Here is a 24,516-nt window from a genome sequence, read left to right as displayed (position 1 = left end):
ACTTGCATTTAATAAAGAGCATTCTGGGAACATAAAGAGCCCAAAATTGTTACACCTTGCAAACATGAGTATGTGTTTACTACTGGAGCTAATGTAACGGTTTTACCTTAATAAGCCACATACATCATTTGGAACATCTACATATGGCTGCATATTGTGAATTATCAGCAGAAAGTACTCTTTCCTACAGCTATACCATGGCACAGCAAATTAGCAGTCAAAGGGTCTGTAGTGCAGTGTGCTGAACCTACTTGTCCAAGGGAAAAATAAACATGAAAAACTTGTTGTCCTTGACCCATAACATTTATAGGCCCAGGATGCTGGGCGGTATGTTGGAGGGATTTGATCTCTTTTTTTTATTTTTTTATTTTATTGATTCAGCAAGGAAGCATTACATATATAAGACAAGTAAAACTGAGAATCCCAGCCACAAATCGCAAATAAAAAAATAAAAAAACCTGATAACACATCAGAGTATAAAATAAACATCATTCTTGTAGCCAGTTTCTTATCGGCTCCCATATCACAGCCCCTAGTTTTTTCTTTGACATACCTTTTAATTTGTATAAAGCCGATTCCGTGTTATATATTGAAATTATCTTAGCCCTCCAATTAAGAAAGGACGGGGGTTGCGGATCCAGCCACTGTGACGTTATACAGAACCTCAAAATCGACATACAAATAAACTTCAAGCCTCTATGAAGTGCCACTCGTCCACCCGAGTCTAGACCAGATTCAGATTCTATTCCAAACAGAACCAGGGTTGCTGTAACAGATCGGTATTCCCAAAGATTGCCGCATAAAACCCTCGATCTCCGACAAGAGTGGACGAAGTGCAGGGCAAGAAAAAAACATATGAATTGAGTCTGCTGCATAAAGGCCACATCTTGCACATTTGTCTCCCCTCCCTCCCTTCCATTTTGCTATCTTTGCTGGCGTATAATACAAATTGAACAGAGCCATATATGACTGGCTCCTAAGACTACCAGACAACAAAATAGAGCCAGCAATTTGCGTTACCAATTTTAACTCCAAATTAGTTACCGATAATTTCTCCTTCCATATTGCTTCCTGTCTGGCAATATCGTCCGATTGTGTACACATAATCTCCGTATAAATTTGTCCTATTTTAGAATTCTGTTTTATTAAATCCAGAATACGGATCTGTCGGGTCTGACATCTACCCCCCGTGACTGCACCCTGAAGAAAGCTTCTTAACTGCAAGTATTTGAAAAAGTCAGCGTTTCTAACCCCCAATCTACCTTGCAGTTCTGCAAACGAGATCATCTCTCCCTGCACCATCAAATCCCCAATTACTTTAATACCATAAAACGCCCACCTCCGCATAACCGCGTCATAGAATACAGCAGGTAAGATATTAATCGAATCCAATGGTGTATCCAATAAAATACTAGGAAAATGAAACTGCTTACATAGCCCCTTCCAAGCTGAATATGCTGCCTGAACAATTTTGAACTTAGTTTTTTTGTAATAGCTTGGCTCCAAAATTTTCAGCAATAAGCCTTGTGCTGAATCACCAAGACACCATTCGTATATTGAGGGTGAGAAGGCAGCATCCAAGACCGCTGTCCTGCCACACCCCAATACCCCCATAAACTGAAGTAGCGTAGCACAATAATATAAATAAAAATTTGGAAGAGCCAGACCTCCCCGTTCCCTTGGCAGATAGAGCCATTTAATTGCTCTTCTAGATCGACGGTAACCCCACAAGAATCGTGAGCACATTCGTTCTATTTTAACAAATATGGATTTAGGAAAAAGAATTGGGATAGCCCGAAAGAGGTATAAAAACTTTGGAAAGATTGACATTTTCAAGACGTTACCCCTTCCATACAGTGACAGATGCAGCCGGTCTAATCGTTCCAAAGTTTTATTAACGGAAGAAAACATCGGTTCCACATTTACTTTTGGAATATTTTGAATTTGAGGTGAGATAATTACACCTAAATAGGTTGCCTTTGTAACTACCTCCATCCCAGGTACTAATCCACATTGTGTATGTAACACCTGGGTTTTCTCTAAGTTTAATTTATAGCCAGACACTGCCCCGAACTTTTTTGTAATAGTCTCAATACTCTGCAGTGCCTTATACATATCACTAGACAGTACAGCCAAATCATCAGCGTATGCTCAGACTTTAACTGAGTATGAATGCGCCATTACTGGTCTAATTTCCGGATCAGCCTGTAAGCTGGAGATGAGAGGGTCAATAAATAAAGCAAACAGAAGTGGAGAACAGGGACACCCCTGCCGGGTGCCCCTGTTTATTGAAAACCTCTGTCACTCCTCTCCAGACACCCGAACTATTGCCCCTGGAGTGGAATACATTGAGCGTATCGCCCGTATATAACCATCAGGAAATGACTTCCACCTCATCACTGCCCATAAAAACTCCCAGGAGACCCTGTCGAAAGCTTTTTCAGCGTCGAGCAGAGCCACCCCTACAGGGACACTCATCGCCTGGGCCCAATCAAATATAGAGATAACCCGTCTAACATGGTCCGTGGTCCCCCTCCCTGCAATAAACCCATGTTGATGTAGTGACACTAATGGGGAGATGACTGCACCCAGTCTCCTTGCCAAACATTTCGAGTAGATTTTATTATCCGCATTAATTAAGGAAATTGGTCGATATGAGGACAACTCATGAGGATCCTTCCCCTTTTTTTTAAAAACCACTATTACCGTTTGAGACCAAACACCCATTGGAAAACTAAAGTCATTATCTCCTCTAAAATCTCTCTAAACTCAAGGGGAATCGTATCAGGCCCCGTCGCCTTCCCTGGAGCTAGCGAAAGCATAGCAAATTTAATCTCCTCCCAAGAAAGAGCTTCCAACAATAAGTCTTTATCCGCCTCGTCTAAACCTACGCAAGGTATTTCATAGAGATACCTCTCTGAACTTAGAACTGGCTCAGCCGTGTATAATGTTTCATAATATTTTTTTAAAGAGAGCAGAAATTGGCTCAGGAAATAAATGTGGGGGTAGGGTCAAGGAGGCGCAGGCGGAAGTAGCTGTCTGTCGAGCAAAATTATATCAAGGCTATGCAGATGAGGCGGCCGCTAAGTATCAGGTGTTGGACCCGGCCTCGTAGAATGGCCCGACGTGCCCCCGCGCCACCGAAACCTGGTACCTGCAGCCCCAAGCACACGGCCCAGCCGACCCTCCCCGCCGGGACACACGCACCGACCCGGACATCCCCGTCCATGGCCTCTCCCCTTTCGGCCACCACGGGCCCGCGTGCCCACTTCATGCACCAAGATGGCCGCCCGGCCCCAGCGCGACCCGGGCCTAGAGGCGCCACTCCGGCTGGAGGACATCACGCTTCCAGGGGATGAGAGAGGGAGGAGCAGTTTCTATCGCACCTCTGAACTCCCCTGGGACGATGGGTTTCGATCGGCCCTCCGGCCTCCCTGAGGGATGGCTCCGTGCCTGCTGGGTGTCTGGGACTCCTCCCGACCCGGCCCTGAAAGGATCAAAAGACAATAGCAGGAAATCCCGACAAGCGACCCCCAGGTGACAAGACCCCTGCCTGCACAGACTCCGGACATCAAAGAGGGGTCGACCTATAACAAGGGGTGCTCTGGGTCTGTCCGGCAGATTCGACGCTGGAACAACGAGAGCCTGCTGACGTGGTCGCGGCTCCTGGAACTTAGAACTACCTGAGCCCTGCTGAGTGACTCGCGGCTCCCCGAAGATCGTAAGACCTCCGAACTTGTACCTGAGCCCTGCTGAGTGACTCGCGGCTCCCCGAAGATCGTAAGACCTCCGAACTTGTACCCGAGCCCTGCTGAGTGACTCGCGGCTCCCTGAAGATCGTAAGACCTCCGAACTTGTACCCGAGCCCGCTGAGTGACTCGCGGCTTCCACAGACTCCACTGGTCCCGCCGGACCCCACGACAACCAGCCTACCCCCCAGCTCGAGGATTGTGAGCTGTGCGCCGGGTACATCCTTACCTTGAACTTTTGTGCCAAAGACTGTCCCGCTACCCCCTATCCCTTCCGAGACTCATTGAGCCCACGCTCTCCTTGTACATATTTGCAGTGCTAACCTATTTGATAAAGATTGGTTCCTGAGAACGCACGGTGTGTTGTTTCTGGGTCGTGTGGTGCCCGAAGTACGATCCTCGATACGAGACTTCTCCACCTGAGGAGTCTCCCGCCAGTGCCCGGCTACGATACTCGAGGGTGGGTCTCAGGGTAGTCAGGACTCCCTTCCGGGCTCCTCTGAGGTCACCGTCTAACATCAGGTATATAGGAATCAATGCTATGAATATGGGGAGAGGATCGGGAGAGTCCTTGCTAATAGACTACGTCAAAAAGAGGTCCATTCTAGGATAGTTAAGATTAAAGATTTGGATGGGAAATTTGTAGAGACTTTGTCTCTGGTCCAAGATGCCTTTAAAAAATATTATGAAACATTATACACGGCTGAGCCAGTTCTAAGTTCACGGAGGGATTTGATCTCTAAAGATAATTGCGGCTATAGAGGAAAGGAGCAGTGTTCTGAGGGTCATTATTCTTAGACAAGACTTATACGAGTAGACAGTCGTGCAGCAGTTGAATTCACCAGGCAAGACTGTATATGTGGCCATTCCACATACTCAAAATTACTGGAATGGGATACCTGACCGTCGACAGGATTCATGCAAACTGGACAATATCCTGTGTTTTGCATTAAAAACAATTGAGTTCTCAACAGAATACTAAAAACATTAAAAGGAACACAAAATGCAAAGGATATTAAAAAGGAAGACAAGATGACAATGTAATTAGACCTAGGGACTCATACTTCCTGCAAATCGAAATCTAACAAAGTAGTAAGTGAAATAGGCCAAGTAATATTGGCCCCAGTTATGGAGAATGGAAGAGAGGATTGATTTGTGACAAAATCGGCCTTGCCAGGCTTTAAACCGGTGACCTAAGCATTAACACATATCTCAGTGCCAATCCTTTAAACTGCCTGAGCAGTCTTGTATCAAAACAAATCACAGGCAAGTGCATGGCTTTTGACTCAAGAATGCAAGGTCCTGCTACAGTTACCCAGTGCCTGGCATCTAGTTGTTAAGCCTATTAACAGACCACCTAAAACAAGCAGCTTAAGCCTCAGTTTTTGTGGGCAAAACAAGCCGGTTCCATTTATAATACATCATATAAGAGAGCACTCTTTGCTATCGGATAAAATTATAGGATTAAAAAAAACTTCATTTTTAATCTGACAACAGACCTACATATAGGGAATGGGTGAATACAGGAGCGAGGACTGAAGGTCCCTTCGTTCTATGTGAAGGAGACATGAATTTTAGAGATTGGTTTCTCAATCCCACGAAGCAGCAAACTCCTTTTAGGGGAGATGCCTCAACTGGTAACCTGCTCAGTCCCTAATGCTCAACATCTACCTACTAGGTAACTGTCTCCAGTGCTTAATTTGAGCCTGTGGTTTACGGTGTTCAGCACCGGCACTTAATTGTCAACACTAGTGCTTGAAACAGTTTGCCACATGGTGGCGCTGTCTGGCTAATTTAGCGATAACCACAACAGCAGTTAATAATTAATTCAATATACATAAAAAATGACAATTACCTACCGCCCAAGCCATTCTTCTAGTTATGGGGCCCGGAACAGTCTGAACTGTCACTCTTGTAGGAGTGTGATGGTTAGTAGTTGTTTTGTTACTGTCATTGGCAGCATGGCAGGGGCAATGTGTGTTGCAAGCTGCAGTGGCCTCCTGACAAGAGTCCTGGCACTTAGGGTTTTTTTTTTTTTTTACAACTTAAGCGCAACTGTCTAATGTACTGTCGTATGTTTCCACGAGTTACACCTGGATGACAGCACTCTACACTCGTCTAACATGGAAGCAAACTTAATACTGTGTGTTCAACATAGATACCAACTACTTATTTACTTTTACTCTGGTAAGATGTACATAAACATTAACCGAAGTGCTAACTTTAATAATTTGCTAAAGCCATAGGAGAAATTAACATTTTCTAGTAACTAATAAATCACCGTTCCTATAAAGATGTCCATCTAAGTGCCCTAGTTCAATATTACCTCCGTTACAAAGAGAAGAAAGGCAACAGAAACAGAACGAACTCACTTTAATTTTTTAGCCCTTTCCAAATAAAGAGTAAAGAAAAAAACGTGAACTAAGTTGACCATGTCCATCTAAATAATATAGTCGAATAACATTATTAGAAAAACAAAGCCACTTAAAAAGAATAAATGTGATATCAAGTAATAGGTCAAAAGACCTATGACATACACACACTATTGCATATTCACAAATAGCAAGCACCACAGCATAACCAGTCACGTGTTCAAGACTCCGACCCTGGGAAATACAATGACTAGAACAGACTTCCATTACCCTGCTAATGATGGAATAAATGTATTCAACATCACAGCTACCAAATCAAAACAAGCACTCGATCGTGTGTCATCACCCAACAGTTGTTTCCTAATGTCTCTCACAAAGGACTGCTTATCCAAAGATTTCAAACATACCTTGCTCAAATTTACAACATTCTTTCCCTAGGTAGGAAAGAGGGCCAGTGACAATACATAGTAGGCTTGGAACAATCAAATGAAATATGGCGTCAATTTATTTTAAGGACCACCCCAAAGGAGCAGGCAGGTTCAGGCATGGGACAATCACTGGACAGCCTGCTCCCCTCCTTTCCTTTATCTTTAGCAGGTCCTCATTTTAACACATGCACAGTGCGCTAGAATGTGGACCAGATGCTCTTGGACTACCGTAAAGTGCAATGTACCAATTAGCTCAGACTTATACAGCTGACAAAAGGTCAAATTGACGAAAAATACTACTGTGTGTTCTGCTCGTGTATTAAGTGTATATGATCACTCCTGATCCTTCCCTCACAAGCAGTGCTGTAAGAAATTAATTAGGGTAGTAACTTCTCATTTAAATGTGTTTTTTTGCACGGAAAATACCCTAACTCACAAACAGTGAATAAATACTTGCAAAATGCTAAATCCAGTCTTAAGACTGCTTTAAATGTTGCATTTGAGACAGACATTTGTAAGAGCACCTATATTTCGCACACTGACATCAATAAAGTGATTACTCTACAATTCTAATTTTGGGTAAGAGGTTGGCGGGTGCCTGGACACCAATCCATTATTTCCCCTTCCCAAATCAGTAATTTAATTCCATATGTCTTCTCACCTCCTTACTCGTCTTCAGCTGTCTCCATCCTCCTTTTTTTCCCCATCTTTGGACTTCCTTCTATTGTCTCCTTTATGAAAGCCCTTCTCTTACTTGTGTGATAACTACATTAACTTCTTCTCTTTGCTAATTTCTTGATCAATCCCATTACATTAATCCACTCTTCCCGTTTCTCAGTTTTTTTTACATTCTTCCATTCTAACTTTCCTATTATCTCTTTCTTCATTTTCACAAGTGATCAGAAACTACTTTTGTTTCTTGTCTTTCTCTTCGTGCTCATTCAAACCTGCCAAATTACTGTTCTCGTGTCAGTTTTCTAAATTTGGCCCTTCATCTTTCTTCATCCCTCCAAATATATATTTTTTAAATCTATGCTCTTACATTTGTTCCTTCCTTTTCACCAGTCATTCCTAGATTCCTTTCTCTTTTCCTTCCTTTCATTAACAGAATGCAGAACATTGCAAAGCGTGTCTGCATTTAAAACATTTGTGCCCGCTACAAAGATCAGTCATCAGAGACTAGGGCTCAAACCCCATTTAAGTCATACTGATCTTGTGCGACTGTTAAAAAAAAAAAAAAAAAATTAAAACACAGGACCAGGCATACTATCAATTTTAGTATGCACATAAAACAAAGGCACGTGTGTACTTAAAACTACAGTAAGCCAATGGTAGAGTGTAATATTTTACCTAGTCTAGTCAACAACAATTTGAGAAATGTTCTACAAACCCATCCCCGTATGTTTGGAAAGGGAGACTAGATGGAGGGTCGTCTTTCTTCAGCGTCACCACAAAAAGTAGCTTCCATTAGGAACCTTATCACCCAAAACCGGAGTAAAGTTTTGTCATTCATTTGCCCCTAGGTTTCTGAAAACGTGCCTCTTTGAATAACAGATGTATATTGCACAAATAGCACTAGCTATAGGCAGAGACCTGAAAACACAAGCCCAACCGTTATGTCATCTAGTCCTGAAGACTTTGCATTATCATTTCGTGACATGGGCGCTACATTGCCAAAAAGAAAGAGAGATCAACAGCATCGTTGCTACTTGATAGGTCATTACATGTCAAACGGACACGAGGTGGTTTCCTGGCAGTTAAAGAGAAACAAATACGCCAATGCGAACAACACACTTGACAATCTGTAAATGAAAATCTCTGTGCTGCAAACGTGGTGTGCTACCCACAAGCAGCATCTAGTAATGGCAGTGCATAAAATCAAGAACCTGTTTGCCCCCGACAGGAGGAAAAACATAACGCTTCGGCAAAAGTTAGCAGAGAACTCTTGCCGGATGAACTTTTTCTCAGTCATACATATAAAGAAGCATAGATGTAACTAGAGTACATCGCGTGAAATTGACACAACAGGGTCGCCTCCGCTCGCATGCTCACCGCTGTCCACGCGACTCTTCTCATGGCGTGCGCGCAATGCCTCGATCTCGGTCTGCTGGTCTGAGAGAAACCTCTCGAGCTTGCCTTGCACCCCTTTGGGTAACTTGGCGAGCTCAGCGCGCTCCAGAACCTGCTGCAGCACAGCCGCCATTTTTGCTTGAAGCCGGACAGGAAGTAAACTGAAGTGAGCGGGAGGAACAGAAATAAGCTAGTACGCTGCGTGTCAGGGAAGTTTCGGTGCGAGCTGTACCATGGGAATTGTAGTGTGCTCTGTGCTCTACTGAAGCCGGCCTGTCACACTCTTGATGGAGTTTGACAGGTCACCTTGCGGCGACAGAATGATAGATGCAGGATGCAAGGGAAGGCATTCCAAATAAATGTATGAATTCGTCATTGGAGTGCGTTTATTATGCTCTCAATTTCATAATAAAATGAGTTTCCAAACGTCAAAATGTGCTACTGTTCTGAAAAGAGGACCTGATAGTGCAACACAGAGTTTCCCGTTGTTTATTTGTCATTCAACAGTTTGTTACACATTCTTTTTGCAGTTTATATAGTGCTAACTAGACCCGAAGGTATTAGAGCGCTTTATTGAACACCAGTTACAACACACAAGGACGCATTCATTCTTTTTATGTATGCACGGGCAATAGTAAGTTATTTGCGCAGAATCGCAGGATGGTGAGCCGACGCCGAGATTCGAACCTGGTTCCTCACTTTCAAAGTCGGCAGCTCCTGCCTTTACACCACATCTTCTTCCCCATCAAAACCGCTAGCGGTCATAAAAAATTAAATCGCAAGTTAAAACGTGCAGTTTAAGGACGTTAATGCATTCTTTCTGACAGTTTCACTAACCGAGCTGCATTTAAAGATGGCGACCTTGTATGCACTCATTTGAGGGAGTTTTCGCTAATATAATCTGGGTCGGAGGTATAGTTTATTTATCAATTGAGAAGGGTCCCTCTGTTGTACGAAAAAAGAGAAATGACTTTAGCGAGAAGCAATCTCCATCTAAAACAAACAGTACCCATGTTAGTAACGTGGCCTCTATTGCTGTGACATTACTGTTATCATTCCAACGTGGCCTCAGCATTTAAGAGCGTGAAATGGATGTTACGCAGGCCCTTTTCTATGTTAGTGGTGTGTTGGTAGTGACAACTCAGCCATGCTTAGAGTGGTGGCAAATGGTGAGTATTGGATTTATGATGGTGGGAGAAGTTGTGTGTGCTAATTGAATACACGAGCGCACTATCTTTTAATTGAGGTTTTCTCGTGGGGGCGATTTCTAAGGTTTTGTGTCGTATATTTTGCACCTGGGTTAGCGACTCATTTAACAGCTGTTAATGTTATCCCACTTATTGCTCCTTCGATGTTGGAATGTTAAGAGACTGATCTCCGACCCTCGTTGGAGTTCATCTATGCAGACAGACGTACTGCCAAGTATTCAGATTTCTTAATCGTGACATTTCCATAGCTTCATTGTATGTATGACTGACATTCAGTAGCCGAATGTGTGACACTTTATTACAATGGACCGTCCACAATATACATTTTACTCCGGTCACTTCTTCGAGAAACGATGTCAGAAGTGTACGTGCACTTCACACAGAGGCTCAACTAGACCCTAACTTCGATGGTGAGGTGGGGGGACGGGGTGGGGGTGCTGAGGGGCGGTGGTCAAGTAATTAAGCAGTGGTGGTGGGGCTACAGTTTCGCACACGGGGGCCTGACACGTTTGGAAGGTCCGGGTTTAATGTGCTAATGCATGGAAAAGGCATATGTGCATGCCTGCTCTTTCCTGTTTTAACACATTAGCATTAAAGCCTGCTCTTTCATCTTCCACAATGCATTTTCTTGACATACTGCGCACTGCTGGAGTTCAGAGAGTGTACATCAGACCGGCAAGCATCCGATGTCTGCAAGATGGTTGGTACCAAACGAGTCCTGTGCATGTCTGACGAAGTAGTGTAGCAAGGATGCCATAGGCCCAAGTGCAAGCGGGGGGAATGGCCACCTTGAATGCTGGTATGGTAGTAAATACAGTAATTATCAGATTTCAATTAACCTCTCAGGGGTCTGGGCTCCGGTGCCATGCCACTGCACCTGCTCCACCAATGGTAGCTGTGCCCTCTGGTCTGACGCATAGAATAGAACGCACTGAAGGCTTACTTGAAAAGTGCCTTATCTGATTAAAAGGAGCATGAACTTCATATTGAGAAATTGCTTCCAAGGAATAAGAAGTGTGTGGGAGGAATGATATTTTTTCTAGCTAACTTGTCAAGAATTTTTCATTATGTTAAGGACACAGAGGCAAGGAGTATGCTTCTCTTTTCTGTACTACCAAATTTCAGCAGCCAGTCACTTTAAAATAGTCAAAACTACATTACCTATGTACCCCTGTATGTCATATATCACATGCTCAATCATAGGCGAGCAACCCCATGTCACCATTTTGTGTCCTCTTGCTTTGAAGCATAAGATTATAAGTACAGAGCACTCCAACAGGATACATAGTAATAGTCACCAAAGTCCAAATCGATCCAAACATGGACTCAACAGATTCCACATGATCCAACAGGGATGTCTAACAACAAGTCAGGGGCAGCGACAGATCCCTGAACTGGACCTCCAGAGGCGAAGAAGGCAACGAGCCATACACAACACACTCTCATGGAAACTCAGCTAACCAGACAGGAATCAGTTGCTCAACTGTTCTGGTTGTTTCCTGAAATGCAAAAGAGCAAACGTAAAGCCTGCAAATGGAAATTGGGAATACAGAATACTGCAAACATTACAGGATGGGAGAAGAAATCACTACAATTTTATATCAGTACATTGTTATGAAACATCTAAGATGTACGAATGAGCATAAAAAATGAATGAATCTTATGGGTGGGATAATCCTTGCCTCCTTGTCTTTAAAAAAATGAAAATTCTCGACGCCTAAGCCAGAAAGATTTTCATTCTATGTCAGGACGAGAGGCCCCAGTTATGCTTGTTCAAAGCTGTGTTACCTCCACAGATGCCACATCCACAATTGGCTTATAGTAAAACTTCCGAAATGTAGATTCTGTAGACCAGTCTACTACTCTCACAATGTCCTCTGTGCAAGAACCTAAAGCATACAACTTGGATGCCATGGCTCCAAAAACAGAGATGTCATCACCAGCAAACTTCTCATCCATCTGACTAACGTAGCCGAGGACACTGGTCTAAAAGGTTTTTGTAAAGCAATGAGCAGTTGGCCACCAGACTCCTGTCTCACACCACTGATAGGAGCCTCATAGTCTTTTAAACATTGAACAACACATCGCTAAGTCTTATCTGGAAAAATCGGGCAGGTTACTGACCTGGTATTAGATTTGGTACAAGTGACAGTGAATGTAACACCTTCTGGGAAAAAAACTCTGCCTGCCAAATCCAGAGCATGAACATCGGATATCCTCTTACATGATATCAGACATAACTGCATAGTGAGCTTAGCCGAAACCTGTTTGCCTGACAGATATCTGTTTGCCGGCCATTGTTCCAGGAATCTGAGGACAACATTCACATCTCAAATGGATGAGCACTTGGGTCTTGGAGGATTGGCCATACGAATGCCCCTCATTAATTTGCAGACTAACTGGTGTCTACCCACCGGTTTACCTTCGACCGGGAGATGTCCTGCGCAAATCGCTGACCTGTAATTATTCACATTCCTGTTTGCCAAACCAGGAGAAGCCAGATCAGAAAGGTAATTTATCATCATGCAACACTCTGCCCCCACGGGATCAACACCCTGTTCGTTGCACCAAGCACACCATCTCCAAGCTGAGGTATAGCGTTTGTGGGTGCTACTTGCTCACGCTTGTCTGATGAAAACCAGCTTGTTGAAAAATGCATGGGGTATACAATCTTTCCCTGAAACCATCCAAGCCATCAACTTGAGTTGATTCGACAGGACTTAAGGATGAGGGAATCCCACTGGGTCCATAAGTAGATCCAGACGGGTTGGAAGTTGAACCAGAGGAGTACTCACTAGAGATGAGGTGTAACCCCGGAACTGAGACCAGACCAGGAGAAATACATCCGTAGCTTGTGCTTCCCGATCTGGTTGCCAACTGAAAAACATCACAAGCTGACAATTTAGCCGAGATACAAACAAGTCCACTCTGCACGGCCACCACAATTTGTGAAGATGCTGGAACACGAAGGGGGTTCAGCTTCCAATCACTGAAATTCCGTAAATGATGTGAATTCCAATCGGCTATCGTGTTGCTCTTGCCTGGGAGATATTCCGCTGTGATGGAGATGCAATGACTGAGACAGAAATGCCAGAAATCCTTGGCAATCTCAACTAGTAGACAGGACTTTGTCCCCCCCACCCCCAGTTTAATAATGTATCAAACAGCTGAGATGTTGACCATCCTCAGCAATATGCAACAATCTGTCTTTAAGAGAGAAAGACTTCTGATGGCGAACAAGTCCACCAGGAGTTCCAGGCAATTGATATGGAGACTCAGCTCCATTTCTGACCAACGACCGCCTATCAAGAGTGTTCCGCACCTCACCCCCCAACTGCTGGCATCCAACTCTTATCACTACTTCTAGGGAGGTGCCAAATAGTGCTCTGCCGTTCCAGGACTCTGTGTGCTCCAACCACCACATTATCTCCGTCCTGGCTTTGTCTGAAAGGGGAACCTGTTCCATGTAAGAGGGGACCTTCATTAAATGTTGGATTTTTAGCCTCTGAAGGGCTCTGTAGTGGAGGGGACCTGGAAAAATGAGCTGGGCCGAGGAGGCTAGAAAACCTACAATCCTGGCGATCGACCTCAAGGATACAGTCTGTCTGCACAATGCAGACCTCAATTCCTTCTTGATGTTGTGAATCTTCTGGGAAGGGAAAATCAATTGTGTTTGGACCGAGTCTATTTGGAATTCCAGAAATTCCATCTGTTGTGCAGGAGACAATGCTGACACCTGTTCGTTGACTGAAAAACCCAAACTCTGCAGAAGCTGAATAGTCCAAGAAAGGTCAGTCTTGAGTGTCCTGAGGATACTGAGCCATCAAAAGTAGGTTGTCATGATACACAATCAGAGGGACTCCTCGAGCTCTCAGTGACTCACATCCAGTGTCATCAGTTTGGTGAAGCACCAAGGGGCTGATGAGAGTCCAAAGTGAAGAGACGTGAATTCCAGACAGTGACCCCATCACAGGAATTACAGAATCTCCTGTGAGGTAGGAAAATGGGGACAGTAAGGTAGGCATCCTTCAGGTCCAGCTGGACCATCCAGTCGCCTTCCTGTAGAATATCCCTTATCAAATGAATGCCCTCCATTTTGAAATGTCTGTATAATATCCGGATGTTGAAATCTTTCAGATTGAGAACCAATCGGTATCTGCCCCCTTTTTTTTCGACTAGAAAAATTGGGCTTATGAACTCCTTGGGGTGAGGCACTGAAAGACAATTGCCCCCTTTTCTAACAGAGTTTGAATTTCTGAGTCTATAAAGGACTGCTTTGTTTGGGAAAATACATTTTGTTTTGTGGGCCACATAAACAAGTGTGTCGTAAAATTCTAGTTTGAAGCCTATAATGGTCTCTGAGACCCATGGGTCCAGGGTAATCTGCCTCTAGTGGTCTGGGAACAAGCCCACTCTCCTCTCCCCCAAGGTCTCCTCTCACCAGAATATCCTGCGTCTTGGGTCGCTCCTTGTTGTCCTCGTCGGTTGCCACGGCGGAAGCGGGGGCGGCCATCTCTGGAGTATGTGAGATAGAAGTTGGGTCCTGTTTGTTCTCCATACCAGCCACCTCTACCCCTGGAATAGTACCCTTGTTGAGAGCCTTGAAAGGAGCCCCGGCCTAACGTACACGCTTCATAACACCCATCCCTGCCAAAAAGGTTTCTCCTGAACACTTTTTAGAGTGACATTGGGCCTTATCAAGAGTGGAGAAAGGGGAGCAAAATCGGGCTAGCTCTTTAACACACGGGCCTCTGAATAACAGACCTTTGGCCACTGAACCGGCTTCCGAGGTGGCCAAATTGTTAAGCTTGGGGTCTATCCACATGAGGATAGATCTCCGATGTTCTGTGGAGATAGCACAATTGGTGTGTCCTAGCTGGCAAAAGGCTCTCTGCGCCCAGCCTACTAGGACATTAGGATCCATTGGGGAGTTGGAATCTTTTGCTTGGTATGCCAGCTCGAGTATCTTTGTCAAGGGGCCAGATATGTCCAGGAACTCATCCTAGCAATTAAGCCACTCCCGCTCAAGGCCATTCTTAGGGTCCTTTGCATGGCAGGGTCTACTTCTGTTGTATCTGCTACTTTACCCACCATATCTGGATGAGGACATTCTGTTCAAAGGCGAGCACGGACGTCTTTATCGAAGTTCTCGCGGCGGTGCGACTGGACATATTACTCAACCTACTGGCGAGGCCCTGGATGAATGATTTCTGTGGGGTCAAAGGTAAGTACCCGAGGGGTCTTGGAGGAAGAACGTTTCTTCTTACTGGGACCAGGTTTATCTCCTTAATCGCTGTCATCAGAATACAGTGATGTATCTGACTCCCTGGGTATCGGCGTAGGAGGAGCTGGATGAGTGAGAGGGCTCTCCCTGATGGGGAGCACAATTATCATGTTTGGTGATTCTCTCACAGCACAGTTCTCACATGTATCTGCATGTACATCTTGCTGGGCCTTTGCTTTGGTCTTGTCTTTTTTCGAAGAGGGACAATCTTGTTTCCTGCTAGAGGGATCAAGGGTTGCCAGCCCTGCTGATGTGCATAATCATGTAAGTGTGAGGTAATGGGACCAAGTGCCCGGACGAGGGCCTTATTGTCTGATTGCTGCACACTGCTATCAAGTGCATCTACCAAATCCTTCTCCAACTGGTTAACAGCATCACCCTAGTAATACTCCACATCAGCCTCCCATTGTGCCATTCTCTTGATGTGATATAGTAGTTTAACAGAAAGATAAAGTGAGAAAAGGGGGAGTGTAGCCCCTGGCAGGCGAATATACTCATCCTCCGATCAGGTGTGGAGGGAGCTGCCTGAAAAAACACTCTAGGCCAAACCTGCATTTATTTATACAACACTGTGCTGTTTTTAGCAGGCAGGGCGTAAGCACCATGCTAACTAAGAGGGACATGCGATATACAGAACTACTGCAAGTGCTCCGAAAACTCCTCTGAGCCTCTGGTGTGATTTTTCACATGCATGCTGTGGTGCTGATGCAGGCAATAGACATAGGACTACGCTCGTCCTAGACAAGCGTAGTCCACTCCCCGAACCCGCTCCACTGAGGCTTATACCAGCATTGGAGACTGCCGGTCTACACGCTGCCACAAATAAGAAAGATGTGGGAGGTCACAGGTATTGCCCTGTCGTGCTGCTGTACGCTCAAGCAGACAACACAGCAATGAGTGGAAGCGTCGCAATCCGCCTCACAGTGCCGCAATTGCAGTCAGCGAAGATCATAAAAGACAGGCACACGGCGCTGTAGTAGTGCGGCACATGTATTAACAAGTAATTAACAGTAAGCATCAACCATAAAGATTACAAGGTACTTATCTGTCTGCGAAGCAGCAAAGAAAGAGGACACAAAATTGTGAATAGCAAACAATTGTAACCTTACAAAAGAGTGTAAGTTTACCTTTGAGAAACATGCCCACAGTGATAAAGTGATTTCCCACAACTGCAGAATTTTCAGTTAGTGCCAAGCTGGATGCAAACCAAAGTCTTCAGATCGACAGCTTAGCAACTAAACCACACCTCCTTCCTTAGTTGATGTATTAGAATGTTCAAAAAAATCTTCAAACATTTGATTGCACCACTCTTTCTGAACGCTCATTTTCTGTTGATGTTTTAACCTAGCCATTAGGCCGTATTCCTCATGCTGTCTAGTAAGTCGACTGAATTTGTATGTGTTATACATGGGTAGCACCTAAAATAGTTGTTTCTTCTTTAAGGTTGAGTTTTATCTTTTTGCATCTACACAGTGGTTCAAAGTCAAGTACATACAGAGGATATATAATGTGTAACTGTGTAATCTGGTCTGGGTTCTCGTTATATTTTTGGCCTTGTGGTTTGTAAATGTCACCAGAAGCCCGAGATGGCAATGGCAAGGTACGCATTAAATGTTTTTTTATAGTACAAACTGTATTTTTTCATAGTGCAGCTACAAATGGGCATTGACTGGAATTAAAATGTTGAGGTTTTGTTTACCTGTCACAAATAGATTCTTGATAAAACAATAGGCAATGATGATATCAGTGGATTTATGTGAATGTGTGGCTGCAGAGTTTACAGCAAAATAAATTATGGATTTACTGAATTTGCCACATAATTTCCCGATTTCACCAACATTGTTGATTCTAGCTGAAACTGCTGAAAATAATACCACCAGACAGTGTGTCAAATAATGTGCAATATTTGCAGAATCTTTTCGATAACCTTGGTCCTCCAAGCTGCATATTCTCAGTAGCCTGAACAATGTAAAACCTCTACACAGTGGTTTGGGGACTACCATTATGATGACAAAATGTGTATTTCACACGTAACGGAAATATTTTCCATATTTCCCATCTTGTACTACATGGATCCTATAATCAGGCCTCGATAAATCCACTCGCCCGCTCACTGTGGTGAGTCCGATTTTATCAGGACGCGCTATATTTAGGACCTACTCACCCTTCCTCACGAGCTAACAACAGGTGTTCTGTTCACTCACAAAGTGAAGGAGCATTAAAGAGGCCTTTAAATCTTGTTTTTATCTTGTCACATTCATTCTGTGTTCAGACAGAGATCAAAACTCACTTTACATCTACAATTACTTTTCTTTCTCTGACTGTGTTTTGTAAAGTCAACTGTCTCACAAGCTTTTTTTAAAAAAAAAGTGTGAAAGGAAAGGCTGTATGGTGTCATTTTTTATTATTACGCACATTTAAATAGCTATAAAGTGAAGTGTACAAACATTTCAAAATAAATCTCAGTAGTTATAAAAGCCCTTGTTTTGTAATTCTGAGTGATGAAAAAAATATTTTATTAGGATGGAAACAAATCAGAACACTTTACTTGGTGATGTGCAAATAATAAATATGTTTGCTGTAAGTTACTAGACCTACAGGTCTAGTAATATGTTTATGATATTTCGAGGCTTCTATATCACTGCTTTTCATGCAATACAAGCACCAAAACATGAAATCATGCTTCTTTATTTGAAGATTTAATGACTTCTCAATAAACTTAAAATGGCTATGCACTGCTGTGAGAGGAGTGAGGCAATATCGTACATTACACCTATACAGCCAGTTCTCATTTTATTAGGTATAGGTTAATTTTCTTATAAAAATTCACACTTACGCCTAAGTCAAACTTTTTTCTCTCCAACTGAAAGAAGGTTGGATGAAGACGCACAGATTTAAATGTGTGCATGCTGGAACAGAAATTCATCATGGGAAGTAGTGAAGGAGCTGAAGCCATGGAAACATTACATTTATTCTTGTTTTGGTGAGCATCGGCAGCATAGGATACCTCTGTAGGATTAGATTGAGAAAGCCAGGAGACCTGTGAGTAGACCCATGCATGTGAGAAGTGTGTCCATGTCCATAACTGCTTCACTCCTTTCAGTGGGCTCCAGTTGCTCCCACCGGTGCACAACACCTGCACCCTCAGCCGATGTGGAGCTCATATTCCTTCACCTGAACAGGTGCCTGATTCTCTCTTGTAGGAAGAAGGAAGGTATAGGTAGGAGTATAAGGGGGTGTGCAGAGCTTTTGTCCACTGAGGCGACCACGATTTGAGGGAACTATGATTGGAACTCATACATTCACGATTAGCGTACATGCATTAATGAAGGATCCAGTGACGCAAACCAAGCACAAAATATTTGTTCATCTGGACCTAAATGTGAGAGGGAGTGAGTCACATTTTGAAAAAAATGGGTTGAACTCTTGGTCGATAATACCCCCCCCCCCACCACTTTCATATATGACTAGCAGCCACTGACACTAATACCAACCGACGAGATGTGGCCTAGCAGACTGAGCTGCCGACTTTGGAACTGGGGACCAAAGTTTGAATCCCAGCGTCAGGTCAACATCCTGTGATCGTGGGCAAATCATTTAATCTCCCTATGCCTAAGAAAAAAAAATATGATTGGGAATGTAATCTGGTGCGCATGTAAAGCACCCTGATACATTTGCCCCCCACTCCAACCCTCCCATGAAAGATGATATTGACAGAAAAGCCTGGTCACTCCAATTAAAAAATCTCTTTTTTTAGCATTTATTTAGCGCTTATTACCAATCACATGGGTAGTAGACACTAAATAAATGCAAATACAAATCAAGACAATTTGTGATTTCTGTCTAGTTGGCTTGAAAGCACAGGAAGATGGAAGAGAGTACCTTTGAAGTGCTGACACAGTTTCTCATGCCAGCGTTAATGGGCAAGTATTGTCTCTCTTTAAAACAATGGTGATCAGTAAAGCATTCTGCCTTGCGCAGTTAGAACCCTCACTGTGAGGTTTTTGTCTTGGATGTTGTGATTCATCTGTGACCCCTAGGACACTGGAGAAGCAAGATAAGCTGAAGGTGTCTGTTGGAGAAAAGAGAATGTTTGTTCTGATGCCCTCTTCTCCAGCTTCTTCAGCCCTACTTCGCCTAGGCTTTCCCTGGGTCAGACACCCGCATTGCTGCAGGCCTGTAGCCTAGGTATGGGACATGACGGGGGTAGGGGGGGGGCATGGAGACTGAATCCCTTTCTACCCAGTAGGCATTGCGTGCCTGACTTCACTTGAGCAATGTTGGAGGTTACTTCACCAAACTGCACCCTGTAATTCTGCTGCATGAGGCAGTCAACTAATTTTACTTTACTATACCTAGAGTGACCATGCAGACGTCCTGGATTTGCTGGGTCGGGCCTACGTTTTTCACCATCTGGCAAGGCAAACTGGAGTACATTAAAGCAAGTCCGCGTTGTCAGAGAGGGTCATCTGAACTTAGAAGGAGGCGAGTTTTCATGAATTCCAATGCAGCATTATTTAGCAACCCATGACAGTAAAAAATGTAGTTAACACAGATGACACAGTTTGTGAAAGTTGCATCTAATTGCCATTAGTTCCTCACTGTCTGCATTTTATATTTTAGTGAATACTGATTCTGTGCCTAACCATCAATGTACAATTGTAGTCCTAGCTTTGTTTGGGGAATTTCCCAGTTTTTATGGTTTGTCTTGACAGCGCAGCTGTCGCCAGACAATTATGTGAGCATCACTAAGGAGGGGCTTTGGGTCCGCCCACATATTGGGAGCCAGGGGAATACATGTTTTGATTAGGCAGAAGTTGCATGCTTCCACAAAAAGTGCTTGCACTCCACACAGGTATGAACATTTTGTTTATTCATCCTACTGCCTGAGCTTGAGCTTTCCTGGGCACACACATGGCATTGGTGTGCTATTAAAGTGTCCTAGATAACTAGATCATTAATGTTGTTTTTCACTGGCATCAACACAGATGGGAGTAGGGCAATCATTAATCTACATAGATTTGTAGGTCTGGCTTGACAGTGAAACTGTCTCCCAGTGGCGGCTGGTAATTTTAGGAGGGGGCCGGGCGGGACACACACGCACATATACACTTAACAGCCGTGCTTTCATACACGCACACACATATATCCATTTATAACAATCATGACCAAATATTCATTTATACACTCACGCATGCACCAAACATTAACTTAAGAGAAAATCACACATACCTGCAGCTCTGCCTTGGAGGTCCCAGGAGGCTTGGGACTGCAGCCTTCCCTCATTGGCTGACCTAAGGTCAGCCAGTGAGGGAAGGCAGCAGTCTGAACGTCATCAAAGAGTCGGATGGGTTCGGTGAGACTGCTGACCCCACCCCACTCTGTGATGAAGCGTCACTGTTTGACACTTGCCCGTGGGCGCTTCATAGCTTAAATTTGAAGAGCCCAGTTGCGAGGCAATCAGTAGCACTTCCCCTCGTCACTAGGGAGAGGGCCTTGTGGTCCTTTGCTGAGCTGAGAAACCCACTACAACAAGAGGTGTGACTTCCTCAGCCCAGCAAAGTTCAATTCAGGCAGCCAGGAGCCTGCACATTGAGCACATGTCTAGCTCCTAGCTGCCTGACCTGAAAATGAACTGCGTCCGTCAGGCCCACCTTTACTCTGACTGACAGACACTGTTCTAAGGGGCAAAAAGGTGAGGAGGCGTGGCACCTCAGCCCCGATGGATCGGCCACGGCTGCTGTCTTCTGACATTTTAGCCTACATCAATATTATTCTACAGTGCTTTTCTTCCACACAAATGCACATCTATTCCCATTCTGTTGATTTGTAATGCTTTACGTTGCCATAGAAGATTCCTTTAAAGCCATGCCTAGTCACTTTAATGCTGGTTGTCCCCTGCCCCAAGGAGTTATAAAAAAAAGCCACACTGTATTTTGTCTGACCAGTGTTGCAAATGCATCACTAAACAGCACTTTGTGCATCACATGGGCATTGTTGCTGGGGGCCATTCAAAAACTGTACTGTACTCCAGCAAGCCTCTCTTGCTCATGTTTCCTTCCTCACTCCACACTAGACAGGTCCCACAAGCTTGACTTATGTCTAGTCAAGACTGATATAATTATAAATAAGACTGAGCGGGGAACTCCGCCCTGCTCGCGGAGTTTGTAGAGTATTCCGTACTTCGCTTTACACGTAGCTCGCGAGCTCTTTTCCTCACTCGCGTTCGTTAACGCCAAGCTTGCGAGCGCAGCAGGAAAATCCACCTCCCGGCGAGGTTTTTCCTCGTTCGCGATCGTCAACATCAAGTTGGCGAGTACGAGCGTGGAAAATCAACCTCCCGGCAACATTTCTCAATGCGGGCGGTCAGATTTCTCATTGCGAGTGGTCACGTTGAGAAAGCTGCTGCTCGAGTAAAAATCTACGCGAGCGTCAGAAAGAAAGCAGCGTCCGCTTGCGCTATGCATGGTGCTGTTTGCGATGATTGCACAGTGTGGACAAGCATCTGGCACTGGAAATCACCATGAATGGCATTTATCTAATGCACTCTGCCACTTGCGGAGCTCCGTGTAGCGCGGCAGAGTTTATTTTGCACTTTTACTCTGCGAACTCCTCCCAGGCTTAATTATAAATCAATATATATTTTGCACAAACACACTAAAAGCCGAATCTAATTGTGCTGTGCAAGTCACACTCTCTCATATTTATATAGGTTGCTTGCATGCCCTGTGAGCCATCTCTGCGTGACACTCTCATCTTATATATTCATTTAGATTTGGTCAGTATTTGATGCAGTGATAATCGGAGAGAACACTTGTTATTTCTTGCTACCGCGTGGCTGACTGATACTGGCAGGCAAGCACCTCCCCTTTGGAAGGTAAAACAGGATCCTAGGAGTACACGTATAGTACTTAATGTTACCAACAAGAATAAGAAACAGGAAAAGTATGTTTAAAAAGGCAAAGGTAATCTTAATATTGTATGCTACAGACTTTGCAGTAATATGCATGTTGGAAATTCTAATAACTGTCCAGCAACAAATTTTGTAATAAGTGTAGGAAAAAGGGGCATTTTGAACTCATGTGTATGGGTTTTAGAATCAGATCTGTATATTATGAAATTGATGCAGAATTTAAGTTGGATCCTAATTTTGTGTTGGGTGTGGGGCGCAAAGGAGATGCAAGGGTCTTCCAAATTGCCTGATTTCACTTGATGGTGCCCAAGTACAGATGATGGTGACCATCATTCTGACATGACCACACCAGGAAGAGTTTTGGATTAGGTTGAGTCAAGAGCTGATTCACCAGTTTATGTTGTAGATCCTAGCAGTAATGAAGTATGTTATAATGATCATGTTGAGACTGCTACTTACATTTTGAGCCTAACAAAAGACTTCAAGGAAGTTTTTTCAGATACCGTAGGTCAAAAGAAGGGGATTGAACTTCACATCAAATTGAAAGAAGGGGCTTTGCCTGTAAGACATAAAGTTTGTAGGGTGCCATTGCCTGTTAGGAGAAAGTTGAAAGAAACCTTTCATGATCTGTGCAGGAAGGGTGTTGTAGGACCAATTGAATCTTCAACCGGGGTGGGTCCTGTGGTTCTTTTACTTAAGGGTACAGAGGAACTTCGTTTATAGTAGGCTTACATAGTCTTAACAATGTTATATGGATTGATAGGTATCCTTTACCGAATATGCACGAAATGATTGTGACCGTGGGCAGTGCTGCTGCATATACAACTTTAGATCTTGCTAATGCTTGTAACTAGGCGGTATTAGAAGATAATTCTTGACACCTTACTGCATTTGTAACACCAAAAGAGATGTATGAGTTTAAACATATGCCTTTTGGCCTTGTGAGTGCAGCCACCATATTTCTGTAAATTTATGAGTTAGTTTGGAGGGTCTAAATTGAGTCACTGCATTCTAAGACAATAGCCTTGTCTTTGGGAAGGATATTCAGCAACATAATTTACGGCCCAGGGTGCTTCTTCATGCTTTCAACTCTCAAATTCAACAAATGACATTTTAAAGCTTCTGAGTTTGGATATATTGGTCAATCCATCACCAGTGAGAGTATTAGACCTAAAAATAACCATGAGTAGCCTATTCCGAGGGTGTCTGAACCAACAAATAAAGAACATCTCATGTCATTTGTAGATCTTATTGAATTCCACACACAAGTAATTGAAGATTATGCCATGAACGTTGAACCTCTTCGATCTTGCTGAAGAAAAATCTTTGTGTAAGAAGGTGAGCAAAAGAGTGCTTCTAAGTTGCTTAAAATTGCTGTAGTGAATGTGCCTTGTTTGAAACCATTTGTTATAGGTAAGAGGTGTATTGTGTCAATTGATGGTAGTAGTTGTGGTTTTGGTGCAATTTTGCAATAAACTGATGAGAATAAGTTCCATCTGTGGTTGTTTGATTCAAAGGCATTAAGAGACTAAGACTTTTTTTTCAGTGATTGAAAAAGAGTTGTTAGCTTGTATGTGGGCAGCTGAGTAATACCTTGTGTTTTTGTGAGGAATAAAATGTACTTTAAGGAATGACCACAAGCCACTGGTTAATATATTCACTCCAGGAGAAGGGAGAGTGATGATGGCCAGGTGCCGCTAGATTACAGAACTTTCAGTTTGACGCTGAATATGTTGCTGGCAAAAGCATGCCGATTGGATGTTACAGCTGCCTTTGCCAATATAACCCATATTAGAGAGCGAACAGGAGAGAGAGGTGGTTTTTAAAGGGTCTGGTAGTTGATTTAAATGATTAGTTTGTGCTCAGCGGAAAAGTGGATCAGAAGATCATCAGACAATCGAGTTTTAGTGAAGTTCAAAAGTACTTACAGATGGGTTGGGCAGATGAGAGCAAATAAAGCTGTTTAGTTAAATCGTTTGCAAAGATTAAAGGTGAACTAGCTTGGGTTGATGGTTTGCTGATGAGGGGGGATAAAGTTGTTCCTCAATATTGTCTGAGGCTTGCTATTATATTTCACAGCTATGACTGGCATTTAGGCATGCCTACTACATAACAGCACATTTGTGAATATTTTTGGTGGCTGGGATTAGATGAGAATATACATTTGTAAGAGGTTGTGAACTTTGCAGAGAAAACGATAACTCTACTGTGTCGTGTATCACACCTTCTTTTCTGATGGTGGTAACAGAAGGTCCTTGAAGGAAGTTAGATTTGGACATTTTGGTTCCTATCTGTGCACCAACTAAAAGATGGCCTTGCTCCATTGTTCTCGTGAATTATTTCTCCAAATGTCCGGAGATGAGGTTTGCGGAAAGAATTCTGAAGTATTAATTTGTTTCTTTGAAGATCTATTTTGAAGGGAGGGAACCCTGGAATTTGTGGTTCCTGCAATGGTCCACAATGCACCAATGATAAGTTCAGAACTTATTTGG

At 43.6% G+C, this 24,516-nt stretch overlaps 2 protein-coding genes across 13 annotated transcripts in view; one reads left to right on the top strand and one right to left on the bottom strand.

Annotated features, from left to right (window-relative positions):
- Positions 1–8,781, bottom strand: part of TPR (translocated promoter region, nuclear basket protein) — a 645,150-nt gene extending 636,369 nt beyond the window's left edge. For all 8 annotated transcript variants that reach the window (XM_085601673.1, XM_085601674.1, XM_085601677.1 and 5 more), the window contains exon 1: positions 8,602–8,781. In XM_085601673.1, coding sequence (XP_085457799.1) covers positions 8,602–8,752 — 151 coding nt within the window. In that variant the 5' untranslated portion in view covers positions 8,753–8,781. The remainder of the gene's footprint in view (positions 1–8,601) is intronic.
- A 903-nt stretch (positions 8,782–9,684) lies between these two features.
- Positions 9,685–24,516, top strand: part of ODR4 (odr-4 GPCR localization factor homolog) — a 185,735-nt gene continuing 170,903 nt past the window's right edge. Inside the window, exons 1-2 of one of the 5 annotated variants that reach the window (XM_085601665.1) lie at positions 9,685–9,788; positions 23,270–23,362. The gene's annotated coding sequence lies outside the window, so the exon portion shown is untranslated. Of the gene's footprint in view, positions 9,789–21,883; positions 21,989–23,269; positions 23,363–24,516 lie in introns of those variants that run through there. The other 4 variants (XM_085601668.1, XM_085601670.1, XM_085601669.1 and 1 more) reach the window with 4 other exon arrangements.

This window comes from Triturus cristatus, chromosome 4_2, assembly GCF_964204655.1.
Source record: "Triturus cristatus chromosome 4_2, aTriCri1.1, whole genome shotgun sequence".
In the NCBI taxonomy this organism is placed as follows: Eukaryota; Metazoa; Chordata; class Amphibia; order Caudata; family Salamandridae; genus Triturus; species Triturus cristatus.
The sequence above is the reverse complement of the archived record's forward strand: the minus strand, read 5'-3'. Positions and strand labels throughout refer to the sequence as shown.